Consider the following 12,339-nt stretch of genomic DNA (forward strand, 5'->3'; position numbering starts at 1 on the left):
AAACCATTTTTCAGTGTGGCTAAGCCATTTTGCATTCCTACCAGAAATAAATATATGATGTTCAATTTCTCCACATCCTTGAGGACACTTGTTATTGTTTTCTTGATTACTGCCATCCTAGCAGGTGTACCCTAATGGGTGTGAAATATTATCTCATTGTGGTTTTAATTTGCACTCTAATAGGGAACACTTCTGAATAAACTTGGGAAACATTGGGTGAATGAGAGCTATGAAGGTGTCTTTATTGCAGGAATTCTCAGAGCCTTTAATATTCTTATGATCATTGAGACTCTCAAAGGAGGGCTACAGTGTACATCATTTTCTCCAGTGAGGGCCTGGTGTGACCTGAGAACTTGGAGTGATTGAGGGATTAGTGTTCTTTGGAAAGCATTAGCCTAGGACAGGGGTCTGGAGACTACTGACCAAAACTCATTTGCCATTTGTTTTTGTAAAAAAAAAAAGTTTTATTGGAAGACAGCCATACTCATTCATTTATAAATTGTGTGTGGCTGCTTTCACACTTCAAGGATCGAGTTGCGTAGTTAGGACAGTGACCTTATAGCTTGCAGAGCCTAAAATATTTACTATCTGGCCCTTTAGAGAAAAAATTTGTTGCCCCGACCTAGGAGTGCCTGGTGCAAAGTAGATGCTTGCTTAACCTTTAAATGAAAGGAGGGATTGACCATAAGGGCCAAGAAAGCACTTAGTGAAGTTTTGTATTATTTGAGCAGGTGCCTAAAGGACCTGTGGAGTTTTTATAGCTTGGGAGAATTGAGAATGACATTCCTGGCAGAGGGAGCAGCAGGAATGAATGCTATAAAGTAGAGAAGTCAGGGTGTGTTTGGAGGCTGGTGAGGACTTCTGCTTCGCCTACAGGGATTTCTCAGGCCAACTTGGGTCCCTAGTTGTATTCCCTGGATGACACGGTTCTGGCCTATCTTCCCCACGACCAGACAGTGGGTCCAAGCTCTGCCTCTAAAGTTGAACAGATGTGGCTTCAGGTTCTGCCTCAGCCTTCTTGGGCATGAAAATTTGCATAAGCCATAGTTTTCTCATATGTGAAATGGGAATAACGGTTGCATTCCCCTTGGGAGTAAACATGGGGGAAAGCCAAGCTGTTATATCCTTGTTATTATTGTCTTTATACCCCTGGGTAGTGAGCTCTCTAAGGGCAGAATGCCCTGCTTTCCTCTTCCTTGTGGCTTTAGTCCTCAGGGTACTCAGCGTAGCATAGAGTTTGCACCTGCTCAAAGGTTGCATGCTGAGGAGGCCTCATTTTCTTGACAAGGGGGTTCCTTGCCCTGAGCCTCCAGGGGGTTTTAGGACTCCTGCTGGGGGCCAGAGGAGTGAGCCCCATATGCAGGGAGAGCTGGGGGCAGCTCTTCTTTCTTCCCAGAGAAGTGACAGCAGAACCCTGGAGGCAGAGAAGTTCTGGAGGGGGCAGGGAAGGCACATTTGTTTTGGTGATGGGCCCTTTTTTGTTTGTTGCTTGGGGAGACCAGAAGGGAAGACCAGCAAGGCTATTTATAGCCAGGCCCCTCAGCGCCAGTTTTTAGGGCGGTCTCTGCGTCCCTGGCAGCACTTCCTCCGTGGCAGGTTAAAGAAAGGTGATGTGTTTGCCGGCTCCGGCTCCGTGCTGGACATTAAGATGAGGCCTCCCCGACTGACCAGCCGTGCTGGGAGCTGTTCCCACACAGCCTCTCCCAGGCTCTTTGGGGGTGGGGGGAGGGGGGCCTGGCTGCCTGCTCCCTCTCTGCTCTCCTGGTTCAGACCATTCCTGGCTCTGGAAGCTAGGGAAGCCCCAGGTGTGAGGCTGTTTCCTTCTCGCTGGACCCAGTCTCTCTGAGTATGAGACACTGAGAAGCGAGTAATGCCTGAGGATTGGATTTGGGATTCCAGCAATTTCCCTAGGACCCTGAAGGTTGGAGGAGGGCCCTTGAGTGAGATGCCTTCTCTCCCTAGGTCCCTTTCTAATGAGACAGCAGTTGGGGGATGCAGGATGGGCTCCAGAAGAACCTGATTTCAAGTCCTAATCTGGGCAAGGTGCTTTACCTCATTTGGCCTCAGTTTCCCCATGTATAAAATGGGTCTAATAATCCTCAGACCTTCCTCACAGGAAGCACTGAGTGTAGCAAGCTGTAGGGCTTTTAGTGGCATCTGCCATGGTCCTCTCCACTGCCAGCTCCTTCCAGTCTTCTCCTGACAGTCTCTTAATAAGGATGGTTTGTTTTCAAATTGGCCTCATGGTTTCCCCAACTCTTTCCCTCCTGTTCCTGTAGCAAATGGCAACATCTCTACGAGTGTATTCTTTCTTCTACCCTCCTCTCTTCTCCCTTACACCCTATCCCGTCCTGTGTTTGACCCCATTCCCCCCTTACCCATTAACTACCCCACTTGCACCAACCTGGTGCATAAGCAGGCATAAAACTGGCATAAGCAAAGCAGCTTTTGTACTCTATGGGATCCTTTTACCTACCACAGCCTCTGACCCACAAGAGCCCAACTTCCCCAAAGAGCCACCTCACCAGGGTCCCATCATGTATCTGCTCCCCACCCAGGGCAGCCTGAAGTCTGTCCTGCTCCCCGCCCACGGCAGCCTGAAGTCTGCCCTACAGGGATCCTCTCGCCTTGTCTCTACCACACCTTCTGGTTGCAAATCCCGCAACACCCTCCCTCTCACCAGACTGCCCACCAGCACGTGGCAGATGGGCTGCTTCCCCTTCTGGAATGCCCTCTGCCTCCAGGGATACCCCCTTCTCCTGTTGCTCCCCTGCCTTTCTGCTCACACCTGCCTGCCTGCTGCAAGGGCTCCTCCCTTCCTCTTTCTGCGCTGTGAATGCTGGGGTTCTGGTAGCTCCGTGGCAGGTCCTCTCCCTCCTCCTCCAGCTCTACCCAGGCAGCCTCATGCTCTCCCAGCACACCCTGAGTTCAGGTCTCAATCTCATCCCTGCAGCTCTTTTCTGAGCTTTACAGCCAGAGCCCCAGTTGCCTCTGGGCACTACGGCTTCCTGGGTGTTCACAATCCTCAGAATCATCTTGTCTCAAAGATCAATTCTTTACCACCTCCTCCTCCCACCTGCTCAACCTCCACTCCTACTCAACTAATGACCCTACATCGAACCAAGTATGAAGCTGGGTGTCAGCTGAGACCTCCCTCTTCCCTGCTACCTGCCACCCCCTGACAGTCACTTTGTACCTGTGCTGTTTTCAAGTCCACTTATTCCTTCCAGGACCATTCCCCTACCTTGGTCCAGACCCTCCCCCTTTAGTGTCTAAACTAAGGGAGCCCTGCCCCATTCTACCGTTACTGTCCATTCTTCCCACTGCAGCCAAAGAGTTTTAAGATTCTACTAGGCTTCTGTTGCCCTCAGGACGAAACCCTAGCTCCTTAGCAAGGCTCATAGTCTAGCCCTTGTTCACACTCCAGCCTTGTTCTCACCCCCTACCTCTCACCCTAGCTTCTGGTACACTAACCCAACATGCTATGCCCTTTCCTGACCTCACCGAGCCTTCCTTCCAGACTTTTGCACCTGGTGGCCTTTCCGCCCCAATTCTCTCTCTGCCACTTCTTTGCTAATTCTCTTCCTATCCTCCAGGACCCCCTGACTCAGTCACATATCCACATCCTATTTTTGGCCAGATCCCCAGTGAGGGTCCCTGCTTTTCTCCATCCTGACCCTCTCCATGCCCAGTTTTGTTTTCTTGTCTGCTTTCCCCTTTAGAACATGAGCTCTTTACAGAACCCCAGCTGTAACATGGGCACACTAAGGACACCTTGATAAGTGCTACTTGAATAAATTAATAAATGTATGAAGGACATATGCACTACCTTTATGTCATGTAATATAGTTTGGGGGCATGCATTTACCAACAGCTTTAATTTATGAAGAAGAGGGGAAGGCCGTCATTTTACAGGGTAAGCGTACCGGGGGAATCTAGGAGCTAGCATTGAGCCTGAAGGTGTGGCCTTTGGAGCCAGGATCCCTAGATTCAAATCCCAGGGCTTTTGCTTGCTCCGGGTATGACTTTGAAATGATGGTGATTATACTTAACCTCAAGGATTGTGGGGAGGGTTAGATGATGGTTGAAAACCTATCAAAGGGAAGTATTGTCATTCCCATGTTATGGATGAAGAAGCTGAGACTCAGAGAAGTGATGTCCCTTATCCAAAGGCACACAGCTGGTAAGGAGCAGAGCTCTTGAACCCAGTCCATCTCTATATATGCAGAGGGGTGGAGAAGCAGAGGCCTCATACCTCCAAGCTCTGAGATTTTAGTCTCTGGATAGCAATCTCCAGAAATATTCTACACTTAGGGCCTGAAAAAGATGCCTCAGGAAGGATCTACTTCTCTTCCTGGCTCATAGTAGTTGTTCAGTATAACTCGAGTAAAGGTCTCCAAAGAGTTCTGTCTAGTCTTCAACATTTCCCGCTCCCTGGACAGTGTCGGGAGGTCTGTTCCTTGGTCCTTTTTTTTGCCAGGGTGTTGGCAGCAAACTCTTCCTTATTCAGACCTTTCTCCTGTCCCAGCTCTTCATGGGGGAGGGTCATTAAGAAAGCTTTTTCCCAGGAAGAGCTGTGCCTTCTCCAAGTCTCCGGAGTTGAGTGCCCCAGCCCCTGGCTCTCAAAGGCTGCCCTTGTGGGTTTCAAAACAACCCACAGGCCTGCAGGCTGAGAACCTGGCCCCCGATCCCCCTATCTTTAGAAACCCAAGGTCCATTGCTAGCTAGAGTCAGCTCTGGTAAAACCTAAAGAAAATCGTTTGGGGATGTTTTCAAATAGTGTCTGGTGGAACAAAAGAGCAATTCATCCCACGTAGCTTTTAGTAATCTTCCCATTCTGGGAATTAGATTGTTCAATTAAGCGAGAGGGTGCCAAGGCAGGCTGCATGACTCAAAAGTTTGTAGCATCCAAAATGTGGAAGAGAGGGGACCTGAGCCAGCTCCCTCCTGGCTGATCTACCTTCTCTGCTGACCCTCTATCCCTGTGCCATTTCCAGTTTTCGAATTCCAGTTCTGAAAACAATCATATCAATAAGAAGGCATGTGTGCTTGTGCCCCCCTGCTAGCTAGGGACCTCATGTAAGTGTTTCTTTAATGAAAAATTCAGAGCCTGGGGTGGACTGGGAAAAGCACACCATCTGCCCTGGCCCACTTTCTCTCCTGTGTGGGCTTCACCCTTCTCATTCACCAGCTGCTGGGCATTTGGGTTGCTGTTGGGGGCAGTGGGCAAGGTGGTAGATATATGTCGCCTAGGAGACTCTTAATCTAGAAACAAGGTACTTGATGAGCACCATGAGGTTTCCCTGCAGAATTTTGGGAGTGAGTGGGTACATCATAGTATTTTGGCAGGGAGAAAGTCGAGCCCTTCAGTAGCTTCGCAAAGGATGCAGGATACCGTCCTCAGGTCCTCTTCAAAAATACTATTCAGGTGGGATTTGTAGGTCATTCCTTCATTGCCAGGGAACTCTACTTCTGTAGTGTAGAAGCCTTATCATGCATAAGCAGTCCTTGGGGAAGTGTGGCAAAATGCAGCTGCCAGGGAGCCGTACAGAAAAGATTCAGACTCCATGGGTCTGGGATGAGGTGCAGGAATTTTTGTATTTTTAGCAAGTGTTCCACAAAGGCTGTGCTCTTTGGCCCACTACTCTGTCATGATAATAGATATTCCTGAAGGTTTTATTTAATGGCCTGTAGGTCTTAAAAGAATTAAAGCCAGAAACTACTAAGACATAAGAAATGAAATAAAGCACAAAAAACTGTTGCTGGGGCGCCTGGGTGGCTCAGTCCATTAAGCCTCAGACTTGGTTTCTGCTCAAGTCATGACCTCAGGGTCGTGAGAGTGAGCTGAGCACAGAGCCTGCTTGAGATTCTCTCTTTCTCTCCTTCTGCCCCTCCTGCTATTGCTCTCTCTCTAAAATAAAGAAATAAACCTTGAAAAAACAAAAAACAACCTATTGTAGCTATGTGGCTGTCTCCTTCCTTAAATAACTTGGATTTTTTTTTTTTTTTTTTTTTTTTTTTTTTTTGGTCTAACATACTAGTAGAGGGCAAAACCTATACACGCTTACCTTTTTATCTGTAGTATTAGTTGTGCCTGGTACATAGTAGGTGCTCAATAAATGTGTATTTAAGTGGATTTTCCCACTTCTGGCTATAGGTCTGAAAGCTGGTTTCCTTTCAGGTGGGTCCACAGCTACACACAGCCCAATTTTGTTTGGGGGACTGCCGGATTTCTCCAGCAGGGACTGGGGCTGGAGGGAGCCTGTAGACCAGGGCTAATTGGTGTCATTGGATAATTAATGCAGAATCAGGCCCTGAGCAGATTCCCAGGGAGACAGACACTGAGGGAGGCTTTCATGCTTGGTGGGATGGGAGCTGCTTGCTCAAAGGACGTTCCCAGAGCACTGAGGCAACTGGCGTGGTCCAGCGGGGGTGGTTTGGCAGCCAGAATGGGGTTCGTGGAGTGAGTTTGGAGGGGGTTTGTTTTGGTGCCATGGTTCTGCACAATATGGAGCGTGGCAAGTTTGACTTTAAAGAAACACAAACCCCAGGCGTGGGCTCTGGGAGCCAGGCCTGTGTCAACCCTGAAGAATTGATGGTTCTGAAGGAAGACTGGGGCGGGAGGCACTGGCTCAGTATAGCCAGGGGTCCTCTCTCTCCTGTGGATAGCCCATCTCTCAGCATGTTATTCAGGCTCCCAGGGATACTTCTCTGTTTACCTTTTCTGCATTTCCCTTCGGATCCCCATGCTCCAGCGTTCCCCAGGTATCCCATGCTCTGTGTTCTGGCTAATCCCTCGATCTAAAACAACCTTAACTCCCTCTCTCTCCTGACTAAATCCCATCATCCTTCAAAGTTTAGCTCAAATATCACTTCTTCCAGAACTCTTTCCATGACCCCCTGTATCGGTCAGGATTGGTTGGGTTTTGCCACGATAACAAACACCTCCAAAGATCTCAGTAGCTTAAAGCAACAATGTTGCATTCTTGATCACACCACATCTTGGACAAGGGGTAGCAGAAGGGCCTCATGAAGTCACTCGGGAACTTAAGCCTCTAGAAGCTTCATCTTGATACATACCCTGTCATGACAGCAACAGTAGAGAAAAGGGAGAGAGGGGAACTGCACCGCCTGGCCCTGGAAGTGTCACAGGTGCCACTGGCCAAAGCAAGTTCAGTGTCCACTGTTTAGTTCAGCAGGCCAGGGATGTATAATGCTTCTGCTGAGGGAGGGACCTGGAATGTGTATGGACAGTGCTACAGTCTCCTGGCAACCTTGAGATAGGCTAGATGCTTCCTGGTCTCTCCAGAGGCCCTACAACTTCCTCTCCTTGCCCTGCTTACCATAAACCATCTACTAACTGGCCTGTCTTTTCCCCCATGAGTGAATCCATGAAGACAGAAGGCTGGGTCTTGTTCTTCTCTGGGGTCCCCATACCCAGCCCTGGGTTTGGCTCAGAGGAAGTGCTCAGCAAATGGTGGAGGGCAGGTGAATGAGTGGGTGGCCCATCCCTGCCCCTCTATAGCACTAGCTTTGCTGGGGGTTGGTCAGGGTGGGTTTCCAGCCTCCGTGACTCTCCCTACTCCCCTCTGCAGGCGCCGGGTCTTGGCCATCTCAGATGGGATCGAGCACATTGGGAACCTCCGCTGGGAGCTGGCCTTGTGTCTCCTGGCAGCCTGGACCATCTGTTACTTCTGCATCTGGAAGGGGACCAAGTCCACAGGGAAGGTAAGAGGTGCATCTTGAAGCAACCAGCCATGGGCAGGGGAGGATATGAGCTGTCCTTGTGTGAGATCACACGTGAACCGGAGAGTGCCAGGGAGTTCACATTGCAAAAGGCAGCTCTTCTGTGGGGTGGTAGGAGGAACACTGGACTGAGAGTCCACTCAGGAGCCCAGAGCTAGAATCCCAGTGTACCAGTCACTTGCTGCACACCTCAGGGCTATTCAGTTCCCTTCTGAGCCTCAAGTTGCTCATCTGTGAAATAACAAAGCCTGTTCTGTCTTATGGAGAGCCATGCAAGGAAGGGGGAGGTAAAGTGCTTTGAACCCTGGAAGTGCTAAACTACTACCATGGGGTTTTGTAATGAAGACATGTGCTCCAGGCACATGCGAGGGCAAGAAATGCTGGCTGCCTACACTGATAGGCCCCGAGACCGCACCCACCTGGAGTCTGTTGGAGGGAAGGGCAGATGCTTCCATCTTGTTACCTTACTGTGCCATCTGTACCATGTAGCCTCCAGGACCTCTGTCTCCTTAGGAAAGAGAAATAGGAGGAGGCAGACAACTCTCAATAGGCCTGGTCAGAAGGTTACCACGGGCCCCTGGCCAGAACCTAAGGCTTGGCCTCAGCTACCTGTCAAGGGGGTTCGAAACATAGAGGAGCAAGGGGACGTCTTTAGCAGAGCCATCTGTGCTGCAAGGATCAATTCAGAGGTAGCTCATAGACAAGTCCAGCCCACTTGTGTGTTTTATTTAAGAAAAGAAAGTAAAGAATTAGTTGCAAGCATTTAAAAATCCGGAGAGTTCATGGTGAAAAAGGAAATATGAGTCTGGTATCCTTTGGAAAGTTGAAAGGTTTGGTGACCTAGGGCCTGCATGCCTACACAGCAGAATTTGGCTGAGCTGAGCAGCAGCCACATCCTTCTAGGGATGCTCTGCTTGGCCACAGTCCCCACCATTCCCTATTGCCCTGACCCTTTGGTTGAATGTCAGTGCCATTAGTGTCCTCATTTGTGCTGTTCCATTTTTTCTTGTGGGAAAGAGGACATGAAGCTTTAGTTACTTCTGGGTCACTTTGACCATGTCACTCCTTGCCTGCCTGTTTCCAGCAGGCATTTGCTCATCACCTTTATTCTAATCTGTTAGCTTGGTCAGGAGCTAGAGGTCAAACCTCCAAGGAAATGGGAACTTAACAACTCTGGGTCCTTTTACAAAAGATGGTTCCCTCAGCTCCCACAGTGGTAAGTATTTGGCAGGTGGACAGACCTGTTGGAGGGAAGTTAGGAGAGCAGAAAACAGGTGCCAACAAGCCCCCATGCTGTGAGCTCTAAGGGAGCTGAGGATGTACTAGAAAGGAATCATAATGTGCCCAGGGGGTGGGGTGTTAGAGAAAAGAGAACGGACACCCATGTCCTGTTGGCCAAGATGATTTTGCTGATCTTTGCTTTCTCTAGTTTATATCAGGAGAAAGCAATAGATAGCATGCAAAATCATGGGGAAGGGGAGGGAAAACTGAATGGGAAGGAATCAGAGAGGGAGACAAACCATAAGAGACTCTGGGCTCCAGGAAACAAACTGAGGGTTACAGAAGGGAGGTGGTGTGGGGATAGGGTAATCAGGTGATGGATCTTGAGGAGGGTATGTGTTGTGATGAGCACTGGGTGTTATACTCAACTAACGAATCGTTGAACGCTACATCAAAAACTAATGATGTACTATATGCTGACTAACTGTACATAATTTTAAAAAAGCAATAGGATTTTTCTATTTTTCCAAATTTAAAAATCAGTGTGTTATTGATGTACTTCTTTAGACTATATACACTTTTTTCCTGTTCCCCTCTTTGCTGCCTCTTGTGGCTAAAGAGGAGGAGAAAGACTTGGAGGGGTGAAGAACCATAGTCTGGAATCAGGATTCACATCTCAGGTCTGTCACTCACTAGCTTAGCATGTGACCATAGCATGTCACTTAACTTCTTTGAGCCTCAGTTTCCTCTTATGCAAAATGGGGATTGATATGAGGCTTTTCTCACAGAGTGGTTGTCAGGATGAGATGCAAGGATGCGTATACAATGCTTAGCAGAGTGTGTAATTAATGGCAAGTGCTGAATAATGGGGTGATCTTAAAAAATCTTGTTATAAAGATAAAATTTATTCATTTGAGAAGTAGTTTCTGGGTATCTATACCTAGCATTGTTCAGTGGATATCTAAAGATGAACAAAACACAGCCTTTTCCTTCCCAGTTAACATATGTGAGAGGGCTTTGTGAATGGTAAAGGGAAGGGAGGAGGTGTCATGGTTGATACCATGATTGCTTCTATCAAGATTACAACTTTCCTGGGAGTCAATGCCAAGGCCAGTGGACTTGGCTGGGTGGCAGTTGTGTGTGGTGGGGTTTGAGGGCCACTGGACAAGGTGTTAGTGCATGCCTGTGCTTGGGTTGTCCATGTGCACATTTGGCCTTGAGTTCTTGGGCCCAGGACATGGGCCTTAGCAAAGTTTGGTTCCACCCAGCCCTCAAGAAGAAGCTGAGTCCCACAGTAGGCCACTTGCCATTGGTTGAGCCATCAAGCCTGTGTGTCGAGAATTCTAATGCAGGGACTGGGGTTTAAGAAAGGACCAGCAGGCTGCATTCTTGGAGATTTCAAAAGAAGCATATGGGAAGGCATGGGAGAGAACATTCATCCACAGCCTTCTGCTCCCTGCACTCTGCCAGGAATTTTTCATCCATGTTAGCACACAGAATCCCACAACCTGGGGAGGTATTACCTCTGTGTTATAGATGGAGACCCAGAGGCTAAGAGGTTCAGGAACCTGGGCTCAATTACTTGAAGACTTTGCACTGCAACACTGACCCAGAGCTGCTCCATCTTACCTGTCCTTAGACTTGATCAAATTTTAGACTATTGTGATATTTTGAGTGATGTCCTTTTATACATTCTCCCTGAGCCTACTTGCTCTTGCCTCTAGTAGATATGGTAATGATGGCAACAGTCGTAGTGCTCGTGATAGTAACAGATAATCATCACTGAGTGCTTCACAGGCCCACTCCATTCAGATCATGAAACAAGCCCAGGAGACAGGGGCAATCATTATCTCTGTTCCAGATGAGGAAACTGAAGCTTGTGGGAGGAAGTAAGTAGCTTGCTTAAGGACCCTCGCATAGGAAGCAGACCCCATGTCTTGGTGACCATATAGTCTGTGCCATAGGTGAGTGTACCGTTCTGCCTGTCACCTGTGATGTAGGGACAATGACATGTCCCTACATCCTATGGGCTGGTTATAATGAGGCAGTTAATGAGCTAGCTTAGCACACAGTGGGTGCTCAATGGTTGTTGGTTGCCAGTGGATCTAGATGGTGCTTTTAAGGGAAATACTGAAGTCAGATGAGCCAATGAAGCATTTTTCCTGAAGGCTTCATTTCAAGGGTTCTTCCCCCTATACTATGCTCAAGACCAGGGTTAGCATCCAGGATGGGATGTGGTTTTCCAGAGCTGCTTGATTTCTTAGAAATTATCTGGTCCATCCCCTCCCTTATTTTATCACTCAGGAAACTGAGGCTCAGAGAGCAGAAGCGACTTATCCAAGGTCATGCAGTAAATGACCACTGTCAGGTCAGGAACTGGAGCCTGGTGGCCCAGCTTGTCAGCTGTTTATAAATGATGAGATTCTGACAGTTTTAGGGGACCAGGAGTCCCCGATCGGCACACGGTGTCTTCTTAAGAGAGGGGGTGATGCTTTTCTTACTGTTTATTGTGCACCTCATCTTGGACACAAGCCCAGAGTCCAAAGGTTTTTTAGGTTCTGTACAAAAACAGCTAAGAATAAACACAGGTCATCTGAGTCTCCCTGAGTGGGCAGCTGCCACCCCTGTCTCTTGCCTGTGGGGCCCTGGCCAGAGCCGCTTTCATGAGGCTGTCCAAGGAAGGAGAACCCTGTTTTTCTGCTCTTCTCCAGGACATGGCTGAGTTCCAGCCCGCTTCCCATACTCAGACCTCAGCAGAAATTCTAAAATTTCATTAACTTGAGAAAAGTTTCCTGGTCCCCTCTTATATCTAAGGGAAAAACAATAACCCCAGCTTTAGCTTAAGATTCAGCGAACTTGGCCCCTGCTCCTGGAAGCAGACATTGCAGTCCTGGCCTGTTAGCAGGTGACTAAGAGGAGATTTGGGATCAGTTCACAAATGAGTAGATCACAGATGAGTCTGTGACAGGGTCCCAGGTGAAGGCCCAGCCCCACTCCCGCAGCTCAACAGGCAGCACGTGGGCTCCCGAGTCTGCACTGGCATTAGCATCCCCCACCCCTGCCCCGCCACTGATAGTCTCTGCAGATGTCCTTTGGGGCTGTCCTCTTCCACACCCCATTCAAGTGCTTTACAGTCCTCTGATGTCATAGAACCCAGCATTTGGGATCTCCCCAGGGTCAGAGTGAGCAACCTTTCAGAAAAAGCTGCTCTAGGTTGGAGAGACACTGTGTTCCAGCTTCAGAGTGTAGCAAGGTGCCACATACTGTTCTTAATAAGCATTTGTGGAATGAATGAATTCTCGCTGTACCTGGGTGCTCCCCACGAGGTACTGGGATGCCGTAGAGGGGAGGGTGGGCCATCTTGTCCCTATA

General features: G+C 48.7%; 1 protein-coding gene across 1 annotated transcript in view; it reads left to right on the plus strand.

Annotated features, from left to right (window-relative positions):
• LOC111144092 (sodium- and chloride-dependent GABA transporter 3) overlaps positions 1-12,339 on the plus strand; it is a 125,333-nt gene that overhangs the window by 20,113 nt on the left and 92,881 nt on the right. Inside the window, exon 5 of the mRNA XM_022498202.1 lies at positions 7,596-7,728. Coding sequence (XP_022353910.1) covers positions 7,596-7,728 — 133 coding nt within the window. The remainder of the gene's footprint in view (positions 1-7,595; positions 7,729-12,339) is intronic.

This window comes from Enhydra lutris, unplaced genomic scaffold, assembly GCF_002288905.1.
Source record: "Enhydra lutris kenyoni isolate GAN:26980312 unplaced genomic scaffold, ASM228890v2 scaffoldscaffold10, whole genome shotgun sequence".
NCBI classification, from domain to species: Eukaryota; Metazoa; Chordata; class Mammalia; order Carnivora; family Mustelidae; genus Enhydra; species Enhydra lutris.